The following is an 18,859-nucleotide window of genomic DNA, read 5'->3' on the forward strand; positions in this document are numbered from 1 at the left end:
TATATATATATATGAAGTATGCCTCATTAAGTCTGAAGATGGTATTAGCCTTGTCATTTGATTAGCGGATGATGAGCTTTCACACCAGGAAAAGTATTTTTTAAAAAAGCAGTACTTGAAACTTGAAGAATGTTTTAATGATTGTATAGGATATTATATATGTTCCCAAATAGATATAACCGGTTTCACTACTAATTATTTTTTATGATCCTTTCTATGAGATACTCCTTTGTTTCCATTATATAGAGTTTTTCTCAGAGTCAATCATCTCTAATGAAAAAAATATAGAAAAACGCCATTCTTTTAAAAGCACTAAAATAATTTTACATAGATAGGTAGGTACAGATACTATCGAGCATGTACAGTTTAACTTTACAGAGCTTCTCTTCAACATAATCAACTATTATCTATAATCACTGATATATTTTTTCCACTGGTAATCTTATTACGGCAGACCTCTGCTTAACCGGCTTAATGTATGGTAAAAAGGAAATAAATAAGCTGAGAAAACATTAATCACTCATATAATAAACTTTTTATGGCATTTTAATTTTTACCTTATGTGTTAAATTAATATTAAAGTTTTTTTTTCCACTTCTACCCTATACTGGCTTGGTCCCGGATTCTACAAGGACATGAAGCGGTGGTCTATTATGTTGTTCGAACATACTAATAACAAAAAATGTTTACTTACAAGATCAATTATCTGCAACAAATCCTAGTAACCCTGAAGCGATGACAGTAGTCTAACCACAATTGTTAGCACCCTCAAAGTTTTATTTTTTCAGATAATAGAGCCATTGACAGTATTATCCATTTGGCCAACGAAGTAGTTCCAAACCAACACAAAAGCATAGGGCTTTATGAAACTTCAAATTTCAGAAAAGTAGCATCTGGTCGAATCTGGCGCGTGGAAAGTTAATGTTCTGGATTAATTGCTAGCCGAAGTAGCCTAGAAGTAAACAGTGGACCCCCGACGGTGATACGACCAGAAGTCGTTGAGTCCGTCAATTGAATGAGTCGTTCCGATCGAGAGCGCGTGGCCGAAAGGTATCTATCACAGTGGCAGTGTCCACAATAGAGTAAAATAACACTTTTCACAATTATTAGGGTAGGCCCGAAGGTCTAATGGGGCAGATGTCCACCCACGCATTGTACGGTCCATCTGCCCAGCCACGTGTGCCTGACCGACGGTCATTCTTTGTCTTAGTGTCTTCGTCTAGCGGGCTCCAACCGTTTCCCCTTCCAGGATATTGGCCAATATCCGAACGGACGAGCTAGATATCAGCTGTTAACCTGGATTAGTATTTTATATAGTTTCTTTAAATCATGGTAGAGACTATTTTTTTATTTCTCAGTTAACTCTTATTATAGGGAATAAACTATGAAAATATATTTAATACTCTCTATCGCGAACAAGGCCTTACTCTTATATTAATCTAAAAGATGATAACGAATAGTTTAGTTGATACCATGTTTAAATAATATATGAATAGGGTAAAATGAAATATGTTTATATTACCAACAAACAAATATTTTTATGGTATAATTACGATGGTTTTAAAGGAAGTAAGGTCCTATCAAAATAGATAATATTAGCTATATACTGATTCATATTTTATCATATGTCTCGGCTCAGGACCTCCCTGCTACAAAACAGTCATCGCCCTTCGTATCACCTCCTCCCTCACAATAATATATTTCTAGTTAGACATATATTTGAGGAATCCCCTGCCTATGAAACCTAGCACATCGTAGCAAATTCTCATTAATAGCGAAATGGTATTGAAATTAGTGGTTATACTTCATATTTTTAAAACACGTCCTTTATCGTTAATACTATTCCTGAAATAAATAGATTAATAATAATTTCCTTAAAAAAGTTATATACATCGAATTAAAAAAGTATATACTGCTTTATTTGTTTACTAGACATTTCCCAAAACATTCATGGTGGAAGGGTTTTAAGCCTATAAACAACCAAAACCATTCAACAAACAATTAAAATATACTCTTATTTAGAAAGAGAAATATGTGTAGGAACTTTTATCAAAATCGGCTGGGCAGTTTTATGATCGGTATGATGAATAACCCTCCTCCTACTAATAAAGAAATTGGTGATGCATTCTTAATAATTTTTTTTTTGGACGATAATGAACAAAGGATATTATTGTAAGATTGTAAAACTAAGCCTTTAGTTTGTCAAATATCAGTGAATAATTAACCATTCAACGTTTAACCAATTCAGGTAACATCGGAAGATAAACAATATATGTTTATGACAACACATCTCACATCAACATCCTAAAAATAGAATTAGATCTAAGACCGTAGTTCAATATATTTCAATGTATTTCCTGAATTGTTTCGAAATTAATAAAATTCCTTATTCAGCCAACAACATGATATACAATGCATTCCTAACTCAATTATGAAATTTCTCACATAACTCTCATTAAAATTTTAAAATCTCAACCGGATCACATAAAATATTAGAAACGGTTATCCATTTACTTCATTCTTTATTAATTTGGTTTCTGATAAAAATAAAAAATATTAAACTTTTGTATCTAATTTCTAATTATAACTGTACACCGAATACTGAATATCGATTCATCTTTAACTGGACGATATAATTAATAATGAAATTTTAAAATTAGAAGTTTTATTTTAAAAATATCACTTGACATAGGCAATTAATCAGTTATATCTAATAATTTAACATTTGTGTTTTAATTTTCTTCGCCAGATTAATGGCGTCCTCAGTCTCAATTCTGGGAAATGTCCCGACTCCTAAATAATAGGGCGTTATGATCCGTAGCAGTTGCACCTAGAGGTTTATAATGAGCCCAACATTTGGACTGTCGCCACGAGATAGGTTGTTCCAATTGTCAAATGTAAAGTTACAAATTAAATGTCACGTCTCACAATATTCCTACGAGGCTCAATGGACTGGAAGGCCTGGACCTTTCAACGCTCCCCAATTAGTTCACATAATTAATGACAAGCTGTAAAATTAACTTGATTAAATTATTCATTTTCGAGTTTCGATTCGCGGCCACCGAGTTATTCAACTACGTTCCCGAAGTTGAATAACGGGAGAAATCGATATCCTGACTGAGGAGAATTTGCATTTTATATTAAATATGTTTAGGATGCGACATAACTTATATGGTACCTTGTTTGTATTTGTTCTCAAGTTTACGTAACTTTTTTCCAAAAACTTTCACTTTCTATGAGTGTCTCTATTTGTAGTTGAGTCAAGAAAAGCTAATTAGCTGAAGGTGGAATACAGATTTAAGTAAAAATAATGGCATATTTCGCGAGAATTTTATTTTTTTAGGTAAAATCAAATGCCTCAGGTCGTATGTCGCAGTTTTAAATAACTAATATTTCAAAAACAACAAGAATGTTATTATCAATATACCTAAGATCATTACTATTAGCTTTACTAATATCAACTAACATTCGTAAAATTATTAATATTAACTTTTCTAATATTATTAATATTAACTAAAATTCTTAATATCAACTTTCCTAGTATTGCTAATATTAACTAACATTCTTAAAATTATTAATATTATTATAGCCTTTTATAATATATTGTTTATTAGCCAGTTTCCTGAAAATCGTAGGCCTTAATCTAAAGTCTTCCAGATTTTTTGTTTTTAAGTAAGAGCATTTTATACCCAACGTGCTCTAGACACATAAATCAAGACAGGGAGGGCATGTCGATAATGGAAGGAAAAAACAAAATAAAAGAGGCAAGAAAAAAAAAAAGTGTAGCACAAACAGAATGATAGGATAAATAAAAGGGACATAAAGGATCCATTTTTATAAATCAGTTCATAGAGAGGGCAGTTTTATATAGAAGGTATAATAAAATATTTTATGAAGGCGTCTTATGTCAGTGATATCCTTGGGGCCAAGGTAAAGTTTAAGGAGGGGGAGATGTGTTAATGTCCTGCTGGGAGACGTTTTTCATATATTTATTGTTTTTAAATTTACTGCATCCAAATTGGCATTTTTTCTGCTTGGATTGTCAGTTATTAATTTATATGCTTAGTACGTAAGAAAACAAAACAGACTTATTAAATTGAAAACATATATATATAACACAAAATCCATTGAATCATTCGATTCTCGATATCTCTATCAGCTGGAAATTAATATTTTGTGTTTGTTTTTAGCACGTCATGTTTTTGTTAAATAATAAGCAATAACTAAAAAATTAATCAAGTTAGTTAAATAAATTGTTGTACAGTAAACTAGAAAAAAATTTTATTTTTACAAAACAGTTGGCGGAATTCAGCTTATTCTGTAACAGACCTCAACTTAATAAATACGAACTTAAACCTTGTTTGTTAAATATGTTTCTAAAAATAGAAAATCTGTAATCTAGTACAAAAAAAAACGCATTGTTCAGGACGTTACAAAAAACCAAACTTAATGTTATTTATCTGCTTGAAAGTCCCCATCGAATGGTTAAAAAAATGTTTTTGTTCTTAAGCTCTACTTTAATCTCATTTCATACGATTATGTTTTTTCTACAAAATGTATTTGTGAACAACGAACTGTATATACATTAAGTATAAGGTAAAATACGATTGAAAGCATACTTTTTTGAAATATTTTCTTTTTTTTTCATCAGAAAGAATAAAAAGAGAAATATAAATAAATCGTATTCTTTAATAACTTAGAATTTTGTTCCGTAAAAAGACTATAAAAAGAAAATTGCATGATGCTTTCAAATATATATGTATTTTTTTAAAACAAAAGTAACATTTTTATCAATGATAAATATTATTATGAATTATTACAATCTTGCGCATTTTTCAATTTGAAGAGTATGTCAAGGAATGGTCGATTGATTTGAATTTAAACAGCCCTTGAATAATTTTAAAAACTGTATTTTACAATTTGTATATTGATTTGTTATTTAGATAAAGCCGTAAGGAGAAACAACTGCTGAAAAAATATTTGCTAAAACTATTATAAGTTTATAAAATTAAATAACTCTAGATCCCTCCTAATCTTGACCTATTATTTTAAATATGGATTATCTGTATATTTCTGCTGATTATAGGGGCTGTAATGTAATTTAGAAATTATATTTAAATATAATTTATATCTAAATAAGAAAATAGTATGAAAATACTACTATTTTCTTATTCCTATGATAACTTCCTAATATGATTATAGCAATCAAATTATGTTGTTAAGATAACCGTATATTGAACCTAAATAAATTTTAATCATTAATAAATCTAAATAAATAGAGACAATTTATTTAGATTTATTAATTATGATGAATTAATAAATCTAAATAAATTTGTACATTTGTTATCAAAAGTGTAAAAGAGATGATCACAAACCGGTGGTATCTGACCCCACATTATATATTAGCATCTATATAGTCAGGAATAAGCTAGACTATTCTAGTCCTAATGGGAATTACGTTCACGGTTCATTTGGGGAGTTCCAGATATGACTAATGTGTCGACCATAATGGAGGACTAGGGACCGTGTCCAGGCCTATTAAAAATTAATTAAAAGACACGTTTAGAGTATTTAAAGATTATTTTCGTGAGCATAATAAATCATATCGTGAGGGCGATGCCAAATGTCGGAATAGCGGCTTGTGACGGTTTGGCTGGGATCTTCGGTCTACGCTTATATTAGTGCGCTTTTCGGGAAGAAAATTGTATAGTATTTTCGAGATGAATTCTATTATATATAATTCATGTCACAAACAAAATGAATAAGGCTTATATATGTTGTAATTTATTTTTAATTTTTTATAACTACAGATATTATATTAGTTATACATTAAACTATATTTATATTAATTATCTTTAACAATAGATAAAATATATTTTAATATTCTGAAATATTAATCTGCCCTCAGGATGATGTAAAAAATATTCCAAAGACTGGTTGCCAGAAAAAAAAAATCACCTTCTCAAAATTTGGATAATTTTCTTATATGGAATCCCGAGTTGGTTATTAATAATAATTATATTTCAGATATCTAATAATAAATATTTATGCTTTATTGTGCTACCACGTACTTGAACTTATCTTGGTGAAATGTTTTTCTTTGTTTTGTTAGGTTGGAATGTAGTGTTATTTTGTAGAATGTAGATACTTACCTGGAACAAACATTTATAGATTACATTATGAATTTAATCATATGTCTTACAAATAACTAATAGATTATGTTATATCATATATAATTACATTTATATAGTTCTTATTGAACTTACATACGCGCCTGTGCACGCACACACCAATAAAATATCTGTCCATATAAAAAAACAATATTGGATATTTAGTCCGTATATAATATTGTAACTATAAGTAACTTCATATGGATGTAGTTTTATTTATATTTAATCATATGTATTGTAAAATTGGTAGACTCTTCTTTGAATTATAGTACATTTGAATGTTTTAAGTTTTATTATTATTTAAGTTTTTAATATTTTTTTATTTTCCTTTCTTCTGTGTTGATCATTTGTTTTATTTTCATTTTTTTTTAAATTCATATATATTTACTTTATATATGATTAATATAAAGATTCAGATTAGTTAATGGAAGCCATGAAGTTGAAGACATTATTCATATTAGTGTTGCAATATGATCAAAATCATTCAAACTTATATTTAGCGCCAAAAATAATTTACTATTAGGTTGTAAAATGTTATCTGAAAATGGACAAAATGCACTTTGATCTGGAATTGCTTATATATAATCCATCTAGTAACCATTACACTTCTTGGTAAATTCGTCAAGATTTTTGTATGCATAAAATAGATTCCTAATGCAAAAGTAATTAGTTGAAATTAGCTAAAGTATTAGACAAAAAACGTAAATAATTAATTTATTTTTACTACGTTTGAAAAATAAATATAATTTTGATAAATTAATATTATTAGTCATTTAATTGCATTTGTTTAGAGATAAGATTAGATTTGAAGGAATAATTAAAAGCAAATTCATGAACTTGGACATTGAGAACTTTACCTCACACTCAACCTACTAGTACTTAAAACAGTTCTACTGTATGACGTCGCGGCTTTCTCTCTGTTGAAATTCATAAATGACAAGCTCATTACAATCTACAGAGAATCAAGACGAAGAGTGAGAAACAGAAAGATAAAGAAGAAAATCTTTTCTTTTTTCTGTTGTATCGATCTACTAGCGATCATTATCGGGAGGGACTTCAATATCTGGTGGCTGACAGAAGAGTTGAATCCAGAGTTGGGACCGGTTTGGGTCGAATGTAAAAGAAAAGAGAAACATCTACTCACTTTCTTTTTACAATACCACCTTTAGTTGTTAAATTGGATAAGTTTAGCTCAAACAGTCTCTCCTTGCGTTTGATTCACCGGTCTTGAGATTATATTTTACCTCTATATCGTATTTATATTTTAAATAATTTTTTTTTATATATGCATTAAAAATTAGTAATAAAATATATTTGATTAAACATAAATACATGACATTTGCATAGAGTGGTATGACCGTTTTATTTTATAGGAGAAAGAAATTTAAAATTAAGCAGCATAATAATCCAATAATGTCTATTCTTAAATCTATCACTTTCGGAGATTCAATTTTTTGTCCTTAACGTTGCATAAAGTGCTTTATAAGTTTCATTTGTATGAACCAAAGATCTGTAAGTATTGATTTTCGCAAAATATGTGAAGTATTTTCACCCCATCCTTTTCACACAAGTGCATTCATCATATAAACGGAGAATAAAAGATACCAATTCTATAGCGGTAACAATTCAATTAATCTTAATTAGTTTTAAAACTCGTGGGGCCAAAACAGATCAAAGTATTTTTTTACAAGTTTTTCCCTCAATAGAATAAAGGTATATCGTAAGATTTAATTAACTGTCACATGAAAAGAGATTCTCTAATATGTCTTTAGTCTTCTATACATTGGACCGTTTCATAAAATTATTGGCATTATATATTTAACAGGGAAACCTTATCGATATTATTGAGGAAAAGAAAAAAAATATATATCGTGGATTTATTCTAATTTTTATAAACAAATCGAGTTTAAGGTGAGTGAGTTCTATACTATATTTTTATAAATGACCTTCGTCTTTTACAGCTTTTAATATGGATTCCAGAAAAAAAATTATGAATACGAATGTGTTTATTAATCCTGGGTTTTATTCCAAGAGTTTATATCCTTTTAGTCCTAACAAGAAATGGTGATAAAAAAAAATAACAACTTCGTATTGTATATTTATTGCGGCATTTCAATAAATACTTGTGTGAATACATTTGTTATCTCAATAATAATTATTATTTAGATATATTTTTAAATCTAACATATTGATTGACTATTTAATTAATTCTAATTTAATTCATTACTATTTAATAATATTTTTAAAAAATATTATATAGATAACTTGCGAAATATTTAATGTGAAGGTTTGATCAATAATTGTGATAAGTAGAAACCGAATTTTCGTGCAATTACAGCTTTTGTTTCTCAAGCTCCATTGTATTGTTTACTCCCAAGAAGTCAAAGAAGGAATAAAAAAAAAAAAAAAAAAAACTTTAGTATTCAGTTTTAAATGTTCTTTAAAAATAGTCGAAATTTTAATTGAAAGTAAATGGATCTATCTTTCTAGTTAAATATAGCCATACTACTATATTTTTTAAAATATCCCGAGCCCAGTTTTACATTTATTCTTCTTTATTAATTGAAAAAGTATATTGTTTATAAACAGGGAATCACTTACGGGTCTTAAACTTAATGTATTGGTCAAGTGTCATTATTAGGGGCCAACACGCGCCAGGAGTTCCGAAAAAATGTCGGATAATTTGGGCGTGTAAAATACAGTTAATGTTCTATTTCCTTTTTTGCTATTACTAACCGAGAAAATATTCAATGTTATGATTGGAGAGGTTTGTCGGGAGGGGGGGGGGTAGTACGGTCAGCAATGAACAAAATAAACAAAACAATATTTATTTATTTTATGTCGACGTTTCGACCTGAGCAAAAAACAAAAGAAACAGTTTTGAAGCTGATGAAGACCTGAAACTCAGGTCGAAACGTCGGCATAAAATAAATAAACGTTGTTTTGTTTATTTATGTTGTTCTTTGCTGACCGCACCCCCTGACAAACCTCTCTAATTAGTAATATACGGTCAATTATCTACACCTCATTGTATTCAATTTTAAAGCTTGGAAACAATATGAAAAATACTTTCAAAAATATTTTGCCGAAAAACCTTGTATTCTCAAAAACCCAGGTTAGATTTGAAAGAAAAGTTAATTTACAATTTTTTATGAAAATTGAAAAAAAAAGTTTTCGCTGACAATTCATTGAAACCATTGTTGCCCCTTTGAGGTTTAATCAAAATAGTTTGACTTTCTTCTTCAGTATCAAAAATATAAAATAAAATATTTTGCACTCGTGAACTGTCTAAAAAAATGGAAGATACTTGTGAGCATTTTATTATTTATTTTTGTTTTTTATACATTAAATATACCTGTATTTGACTAATAAATACAGCAGAGTCTCCGGTAGTAAATTCCTTGCATCGGTGGAAGCATAACGGCCCATTCCATATATGGTAATATATAAAATATGGTTACATTGACTTATTCTGTTTTAATTTTTAATACTTTTTCATGCTAACGATAATTCATTGTATATACTTTTCCATTTTAAAGGGAAGGAGAAGAAGTTGTTTAAGAGAAGCTAGCCAATTTTAAAGACTACGGAATATGAGGCTAAATTTATAACAGCAGATAAGTTTCAATCGACAAGTTTAAAATATTTGCTTGGTATTGGGAAAGGAAACATCTATATCATGATACTATTCCCGGGGTATAGGACCATAGGTTAGGATGTGTATAGGGAGTCCCGCTGTTCCGACGAGAAAATAGAAGTGTTTCTTATTATATCATTGATTCCATTGTTTCACCAGGGAATCTCTCTTGGGGAAATATAAACCGTTATTCGTGTATTTGTGTTGCCAGTATTTTTAGAAATTATATTTCTGTATTGTCTGTCTCAACCAGGCCTAGCAGATATTTCAAACGTCCTGGTGTTTTCGGAACCTTGATAAGAAAGAGATTTTATTTTAGTTTAATATTACGTTTATTGCAATGTATACTGGATATTTAAATGACTATTGATAATGAATTGCATATTACAAATTATAAATTCAGCTGCCATTACCGATTTTTATTAATCCATTGTAGATACTTTGATTTTTTTTAACAGAGTTTCTTATTATTTTAAAGAAAATATTGAAATATATCAAATTAATGCTTATTATTGGGATAAAAGAACAACACCAATAGGTAAATCAGTAACCAACTAACGTTTTGCCAGTTCAAGCATATCAGAATAGAAAAAGACAACATATCTTACATCAACAGTCAAAAGAATCCTACCACTCGAGACAGCATATCACTCAAAGACAGCTTAACATACTGAATCATGGGTCTTTTCGGATCTAAAGGAGTAAGATATGCTTTTTTTCTGTACGAATGATAAATAAATTGACGAGACTATTTTTTTTTTTTTAAATCTTTAATACCTATAATTGTGTTTCCAATTTTTTCCGAATTCAACTTTTTTATTTTATGACCCCCATCCCAGTCATTTTTGACATTCGGGAGAGGGGAGAGGAAGGGTTATTTACAGGGTAGCTACTTATTCTAATACCATGGTGGGGAGGCTAAGTTTTCATTTCCTGGATCCACCACAGAAATAAAAGTCATCCCTCCAGGCATGATTACCGAGCTGCAGATAGCCCGATTTCGATTTCAACTTACCATTAAATTTTATTATGAAGCTATTTAATTAATAATTGAAAAAATGTAAATATTCGACCATACTTCGATTCCTGACCTATCCCATTCTGATTCATCATTCCGTGTTCCTTTAAAACTAGAACTATTCCTATAGATACGGGATCGGCTTCGATAAACAAAATAATGGGAAATGCCCCTCATAGGGCCAATAAAAAATTTCTAGGGCTCTAGTGAGATGGAATCCGGTTTTGGGTATTCTTTTTTGTCCTCCTCTTAACAAGAGACATATAACCGAACTTCATAAATATCAAGGAACCAGTGGGTCGATAAAATTAATAGCTTTTCTACAGATATGTTCTCTAATGAGAAAAAAGGGAAATAATTTTTTTTTAAAAATACATAATATTATAATCTTTAGAACTGGGATGTATTGAACGTATCTTCGGTTCGATCTGAGTAGGAAAGTTTGGTTTCTAATTCTCGCTATTAACTAGAATATTATTTAGCATTATATATAAAACTGAATAACAAAATAATTTCCAATGTTAGGATATATCCAGAACCATACAGGTTGAAATGAAATTCAGGAAGCTAATGTTTGTTATTTGCCAGTTGCAAATTCACTTCGTTCGATTTCTGCTTTCTAGAAACATGATAGTTTCAATTTTCATAAATGTTTATTATCCCTCTTAATGTTCTCTATATGAAGAACGTGACCACATACTTGAAAGAAGGAACAACATTTTAAATTCATCCAAACTGAAGTATTAAGCAGAATATTTGGGCCGCTAAACTTGTTGTGAAACTTATCAACGAATGAATCTCTAAAATGGTAATTATTGCTGAACCGACTGGTAAACGACGAGGATCGGTGGTGAGAGGAGTATACGTTAATGGGAATTCATGGTAGGGCATAGAACTTTCGAGTTCACCAAGTCTTAAATTTATATATGAAAAGTTCGGAAAGCTATTAAATTGAATATTTCAACACCGATGTTGGTAATTAGTGATTTACGTATAAGTAACAATAATATAGGTTTTATATGATTTTTATTAACTTCAAAATTTAATTTATATCAAAGAATATTAGTTCAAATCAATAAATTACAGTTGAAAATAGAAAATTAAATTTATCTTCACTGTAAATTTTGCTGTGTTTCATTTTCGCATAATATTCACACTATACGATTTTTTTTCTTTTATGAAATTAAGCGCATTGAAGGGTTTGCGAATTTACGATTTAGCGAATATAGGGGGAGTGATCACGAGTTAGAAGGCACTGTGAATCGGACTATTAGTTAATGGGAGAGCGGGATTAAGTAATAGGCTATGAAAGGGTTGTGTGCAGGCGTGGCCAGAGATGATGAAGAAATTATACGATGGAGGCACACAAAGGCCTTCCTTTGTGACCCTCCCATCACAAAGCCCACTGCCTTAGCTATTTAGTAATGGGACGTTCTCTCATAGGTGCCCAATACCTGCCCTATCCTATTAGTGATAGTGTATTGGCTCTTCAATCTGGTTATTTTGAATAAGATTATTTTGAAGAAATGGATATAAATTTAGTCTTGTGGATACAAGGATGTTTAAAATCTGTTTTTCTTAATATCTATTACTGATTACAAAGAAAAAAAGTTTTACCGAATCGAACACCAGCAAGTCGAAGATCTAACTCTTCCCGGCAATAATCGTCGAGTATCCTCCGAAACTAACCGAAGAAAACTCTTTAACACATAAAATTCGATTCCATTCCAGATTTCAGGAATTTTAACGAACTCAGAAACAGAATATTCTTATCTGGCATTGTTCCATCTCAATAAAAACGCTTTGAAAAAATATAAATACCATACTATTCATTCATGTCTTGTTTCTTATTATTTTTATTTTATTGTTAACCTTTTGGGGCCCATTTAGTAACACTGTTAATCTTAAAACATGGTATGCATATCGAAACAAATATTATTTATTATTATATACATAAGATGATAAATAATTTAAAAAAATTAACGGATGCTTTTAACAATTTCTATAACTAGATTCATACTCATATATTTAAATATTTTTTTCTCCATGAATTTAAATTAGTGAAACTACTGGGCTGGACTGGAATTCGAAATGCAGAAAATTCCTTATAAAGGCAGTAAATACATCGAGGGAGCAAGTTTATAATATACGGGTAAGACGGGAAGTGTCTGTACGGCGGAGAAGACTCTGCGATTTGTATTCTGTTAAGTCAGAATGGAAATTAGATTCCGCCTTAGACCTGGGAATATCTTCTATTCGAGGTTTTATTGAACAAAAGGTTAGAATAATAAATTGTTTGCCGTTCGGTACTATTAAATACCTTTCTTATTTTATTTTTATTTTAACCTGGGAAGTAGGAAAATTAATTTAGTGGTTTAAATTTGTTGGTTGATATTCGTGAATAAGAAAATTTACTCTTTTTTTAAAGATTTTTTATGATAATATATGCCTTAGAATTCATAGTTATAATGTTATATACATTTTTTAAATAAATTTATAACAATTATAAGCAAGTTATTTTACACACGTATTTTTAGTATTAGTATAATTATTAGGTTATGAGAAGAATAATCCTCCCTATGGAGTGCTGCTGGGGAATACTATTTCATAGAAATTCTTAACAGCCAATGGGAAAACGGTAGAAATAAACTCTTTGAATTTAATTCCAAAAATTAAATATAATTCCGAAACAAGCTTTAATTTTAGTTTAAATGTCTAAATAATTATAATTAGTAAAATTTGTGCCTTTATGGCAAAAATATTTCACGATTGGTGGCAAGTATCTCTAAGATAGTAGGGAAAATTGGTTTTAAAAAAATTGAAAAATAAATTAAATAACTATCATAATACCAGCGAACTGATGAATGTTGAAGATAGCTGAGTTGTATTGAAGGCCATACTAAAGAATTTAAGTGAGGCTCGATGACATGCTATTTTTTCTTAAATTGTATTTGTTTAAAATATAAAGTTAAAAAAATGTATTACATTCAAACTAGAATGTTATTGTTTTAAAGTTAAAAGTAACATGAATTACCATTTTTTTTAAACGAAATAATGGTTCCAAAAATTCTGAAGTCTGCCATTGGGAATTTCCAAACATCAAGTTAGCCGTAACAGTAATGAAAATTACCCCTGAGGTATTTATTATTACTATTTTTTCTCAAGTTATAAATAAATATTAAATATAATAATAATAATCAAAAATGTACTGAATGCGAATGACTGGTAAATTAGTATTTTTCTTATTTTATTTTTTAATGTTAATAAATAATTTTCTAGGTCCTCTACAATACTTATCCTAGATTACTATCTACTTCCGTCCTTATATCCTATTTGGTCCTTTCGTTCAAATTCTGATTTCTTCCTAGGCGGGTTGCAATAGCAAAAACAATAAATAATTTTCATAAAAAGCTATGACTCTGGTCAATGGAAGAGTAAAAAATAATAATAATAAAAAAATTAACAATTTTCCTTATCTATTAATATAAAACAAACCTGATAAATAACCTTGGTCACTTGAACAATGAATTTTTAGTTTGATAGCTGGCAAAGACCAGTGTTTAAATCAAAAAATAAAATTAATTTGAAATCGTGATGAAATAGTACCTAAAAATATCTTATGTCATTTTTATTATTTTCTTTTTTTTTTAAATTGGAAAAAAATTCTCCTTGTCTCAGCAATATTTATCTTGGAATAAAAAAATACGTTCCCTGGAGATACCGTGGGTATAGGATTTAACACTGTAAATTAATTGATATAGCCCTGCTTTCGATGGCATAAGGTGTCGCGACCAAATACCTCCCCCACTTTGTCAGAGTCGGTGCCTCTCGCTTTTTCCATCCGGCTAATTTATACTTCGTATTATAGGAGCGGAAAGTTAAAAATATTACTAACAGACGTATTTGAGTGGTTGGGTGTTTCGTGTCTGGATCAAAAGCGGCTTTCCTTGAAATCTTTAACCCGTCATGTAATAGATACGATCATTATATGATTCGAGACAAACAAAAGTAAATATCTAAGGGAACATATGTGTATGATTGAAATAGAATAAAATTCGGAATTGCTCGAATCAGAAAAAGTCTAGATGAAATATTATCCGACTGTCAAGTGAGAAGGGAACAGAAATAAATTAATGGATGAAAAAAGTTTAAAATAAATAAACGCTGAATAAATTACAGATTTATTAAAATGAGCCTGGAATCTATATCAGACTAATTATATGCCTACATATATTTTTTTTATACCTGTTATTAATTTCTTCGGTAGTATGACGCATTATTACTACGGATGGACTAAAAAAAAATTAATTAGTCGAATCATTCCCTTGTTTAAAAATTTTTTCAGGTTTAAAAATGGATCCTCATGAATAATTTTCTGCTTTATAGAAATGTATACAGGAATTTCAACAACCTTGGATTGATGTTATTAAAATTCATTTTAATATGTTCTTTGACAATAAAAATTATAAACATGCTGATTATTTTATTTTTACAAATTAATGATTTATTCAAATTTTGAATTTTTATTTAGTTGAACTCCCCTCCTCATGATATGAATCTGAATATGGATTTTTTTTTCTTTTCATATACTTAAAAGTTAGAACTTGCAAGTAATTCAACTAAATTAAAAATAGTTCTACCTACCAATACAGGTTTTGGTGCATAACTAACAGGAGTTGTAAACGGATATTACCGGAAAATAAAATCTACGAAATCATTTCATTTAAGTTAGATAGTTTCATAAATGCAGATGTTTAAGGACAATCAATTCATGATTACTTTTAAAGAGTTATCTCTTTTAAATTTAAATCTACGAAGCTCAAACTTTATCTCAAGTTAAAAAGAAAAATCATTATTATTATTATTTCTATTATTAATTATAAATTATCTTTTTCACCTTATGAAAAATAATCTTAGTTCTATTCAAGTGAAGTTATTTTTTCCGAATACGTTATCCATTGTTATTTGAAGTTTTCTAACCGCTATGATTGTTCAGCCCCGGTTACACCGTTATATTTAACGGTCTTTTAATGACGTCTTCTTTACTCAATCAATTCCCCTAGAGCTTTAAATAGTTTAAACAGGGTTACAGGCTTGAAGAAAATTAATTAGAGGTGCAGATTAAGTTTTTGATTGATTAATAATTTTTTGGAAAAAAGATATAAAGTCAAAACAATGAGTTGAAAACAACGGATTAGCTAGAATCAAAACATCGGGGGCTAATATTGATAGAAAAATAAAATTAGAACATCGAATTGTAAAATTACAGAAACGAAAATGAGGGTAAATGGTTTTTATACTTATAGCCGATCACATTACTTCAATTTTATAATTAAATATATTAAGTTCAGTAATTTAACATTCACAATTTTCTGAATAATTGTATTTATAAATTATTGGATTTCATAACAATTTGATGATTGCTCATGCGATGGTTCATTGTGTTAGTGTGCTTGTTTCTGCAGTAAACCAGCTATTCAAGATTACACGAGTTAATCCCCTCCCCCCTGTCACCACTGCAAGACAATTGCAGAACAAAATCTTATTGGTTAGGAAGCGCGAACCAATCAGACTAACATTAATAAACATCAAGGCGTAGTCCTTGTGTTGTAATGAGTAGCATCCGTGAAATGTTTTTCATTAGCATATGATAAATTGCTGGCGCCACTCTCAATTCAGTTGTAATCTCTGTGAATACTGAAACTGCAGCTGGATGCCTTGTCAAAGTATTTTTTTCCTTGAATACTACGAATGGCGGGACAGGTTCAGGATAGTAATGAGTTGGTTAAGACATACTTTCTAATTGATAAATTGATTAAGACTCAATTTTTCAAAATCGTTTAGCGTTCAATTTGTTGCATTGAATTGAACGATCTAATCTTAGAAGCAATTAAGCGAATTAAAAATAGCGTGTGATAGTTTCTTATTATTTTGATGTTTCAATTTTCTAAAAAATTATACTATAATTTTATAATTTAGGTTCCTTTAGCTAATTGTTTATATACTCTTTGCTATACTATAGCGTTTCGATACCACAAATCCTCTTTAAATCTTCAGATTTTACTGTAAACATATGTTTATTTTTATCATCCAATCTGGGACATTGAGAACCAGAGATGTCCAATCCAAGGGTCTTTTTTGTTTTAACTCTTTGTAAACTTTTGACAACCTGCCTTTGGCCAATTTTAATGTGAATCATTACAGTTATTAGGGGGCATATTTTGAAAAATATGTGTATTGATCAAATTTACAATTTTCACATCAGGTTCTGTATGTCTGTGACATATACCATTCAACATGCATACAAATATATTTGTTTTTATTGTGCTGGTTTATTATCGCAGTTTTACAGTTGTATATTAATAAACACTACTTTTTCATTTAAGAAATAAAAGGAGAAAATGTTTTAGTTATCTTTCTAAAAAAAGGTTTTATTATGTGATTGGATTATATTATTTGATATAATGGTTTATATTATTAATATGACTGTATAATCAGTTCATCTGACAACCAAAGTGAAACATTATTTACAATGAAGTTAAATTAATGACCTTATTCACAAAAATCTATTTAAATCAACCACTTTTATTTTCCTAATTATAGTAATATTTTCTGGATCAAGGCTGCCGCAATGTGGATCTATTTGTTTTATGTCATATCTTCGTTCGTTCGTGAAGGATTGCGACTTAAAAATTTGATTCGAAGGTTGATATTTTCTCGCGAAAATTGACCAAGGCACTTGAAGTTGAACGGTCTTGGATTCGTTTCGCTCCAATTCACCGCAGTAGTCACTAAATCAGTTCTAAAATGGTTTGGGTGTTGCACCTAGCGAATCGGACTCACACTATCGGGAGTGACATCAGCCAACGAAATCCACTGGTTCGGAATGAACCCCTGTAATTAATTATGATGCTCCAGACTTGTGAAATGTGAACACTCCAGCGCTCACACTTCCAGCTCCTTTTCCTCAGCGGCATAATGTTCCTCAGGACTAACGAATTAGCTGAAGAAGAAGAAGGTTCAATATTAATAAAACATGGAATGCTTTTAGAGTAATGACCATCGACTCCCCCTGCCTCATAACTCCCTAATAAATGGTTCCTTGGTCCATTCACTAATGAGTCGGTCCATTATGGATTTATGAAATGATAAGGAAGACTGTTTGAAGTTTATCGCCCTTCTCGTCAGATCCCTTGAAAACCCGTTATCTTCCCTGGCTTACTCTCTTTCACTGCCTCCCTCCTTCCTTTAATAAGTTCTAAGGATGGCTGCTTACTCAAAGAGTCTTATCTTCGTGTCGAGCTTTATTTATTTTATTTTTTAAGTCTTTTATGAACCGTCATACATTTCTGTTAATTTAAATTGATCGATCTATTAGTTTATTTTAATTGGATTGAATTGAAAACACCTGTAGAGGTAAGCACTATATCAGTAACGGATTATGTATCTCAGCGTGTTTAAAATATATGGAGTACCTTTTTTTCGTTTCGATAAACTGGATTTGCAAAACCAGACAGCTACTAATCTATTCGGTTGTCCTAAATCTACATCAAAAATAAACCTTATATGTTCTTGGATTTTTGGAAGACATGAGTTTGAAACTAAAGCAACATTGCTACTCTTGATGACTATATAATAATATATATTAGTTAGTTCTAGTTCATAAATCATAAAGGTTAAAATGGGCTGTGGTTATTTGAACCAAATTGTTGTTCGGAAAGAAGAGATATATCGAAGTAATTTTTTTTTATTTAATTGATACTGGTTTTATTAGCTCAGGTGAATATAAATATTATTCTTCAAACATATTTGAGTGTGTGTATATATTAAAATTAAAATTAAACTCTGTACCGCTACAACCCATGAAGGGTCAGGGGTTCAGTACTTGGTAAAGAAGTGATTTGGTGGTGGTTGTGCAAGGAAGTGATTTAGTCAAAATCACGCTTGACTCAACAGCCAGATTCGAACTCGAGTCCTTGGAGTTAGTATAAATATACCACGTAATATACTCCTTGTATATTTATATAAATAAAT

The 18,859-nt window shown here is 29.8% G+C and overlaps 1 protein-coding gene across 7 annotated transcripts in view; it reads right to left on the reverse strand.

The window, feature by feature from the left end:
- Positions 1–18,859, reverse strand: part of LOC106681190 (homeotic protein spalt-major) — a 177,566-nt gene that overhangs the window by 44,385 nt on the left and 114,322 nt on the right. Inside the window, exon 1 of one of the 7 annotated variants that reach the window (XM_014421385.2) lies at positions 6,267–6,348. The exons of the other annotated variants lie outside the window; for them this stretch is intronic. Coding sequence (XP_014276871.1) covers positions 6,267–6,309 — 43 coding nt within the window. The 5' untranslated portion in view covers positions 6,310–6,348. Of the gene's footprint in view, positions 1–6,266; positions 6,349–18,859 lie in introns of those variants that run through there. 7 annotated transcript variants of the gene reach the window in all.

The sequence above is a fragment of the Halyomorpha halys genome, unplaced genomic scaffold (genome assembly GCF_000696795.3).
Source record: "Halyomorpha halys isolate HHAL.00 unplaced genomic scaffold, Hhal_1.1 Scaffold316.1, whole genome shotgun sequence".
Lineage (NCBI taxonomy): Eukaryota > Metazoa > Arthropoda > Insecta > Hemiptera > Pentatomidae > Halyomorpha > Halyomorpha halys.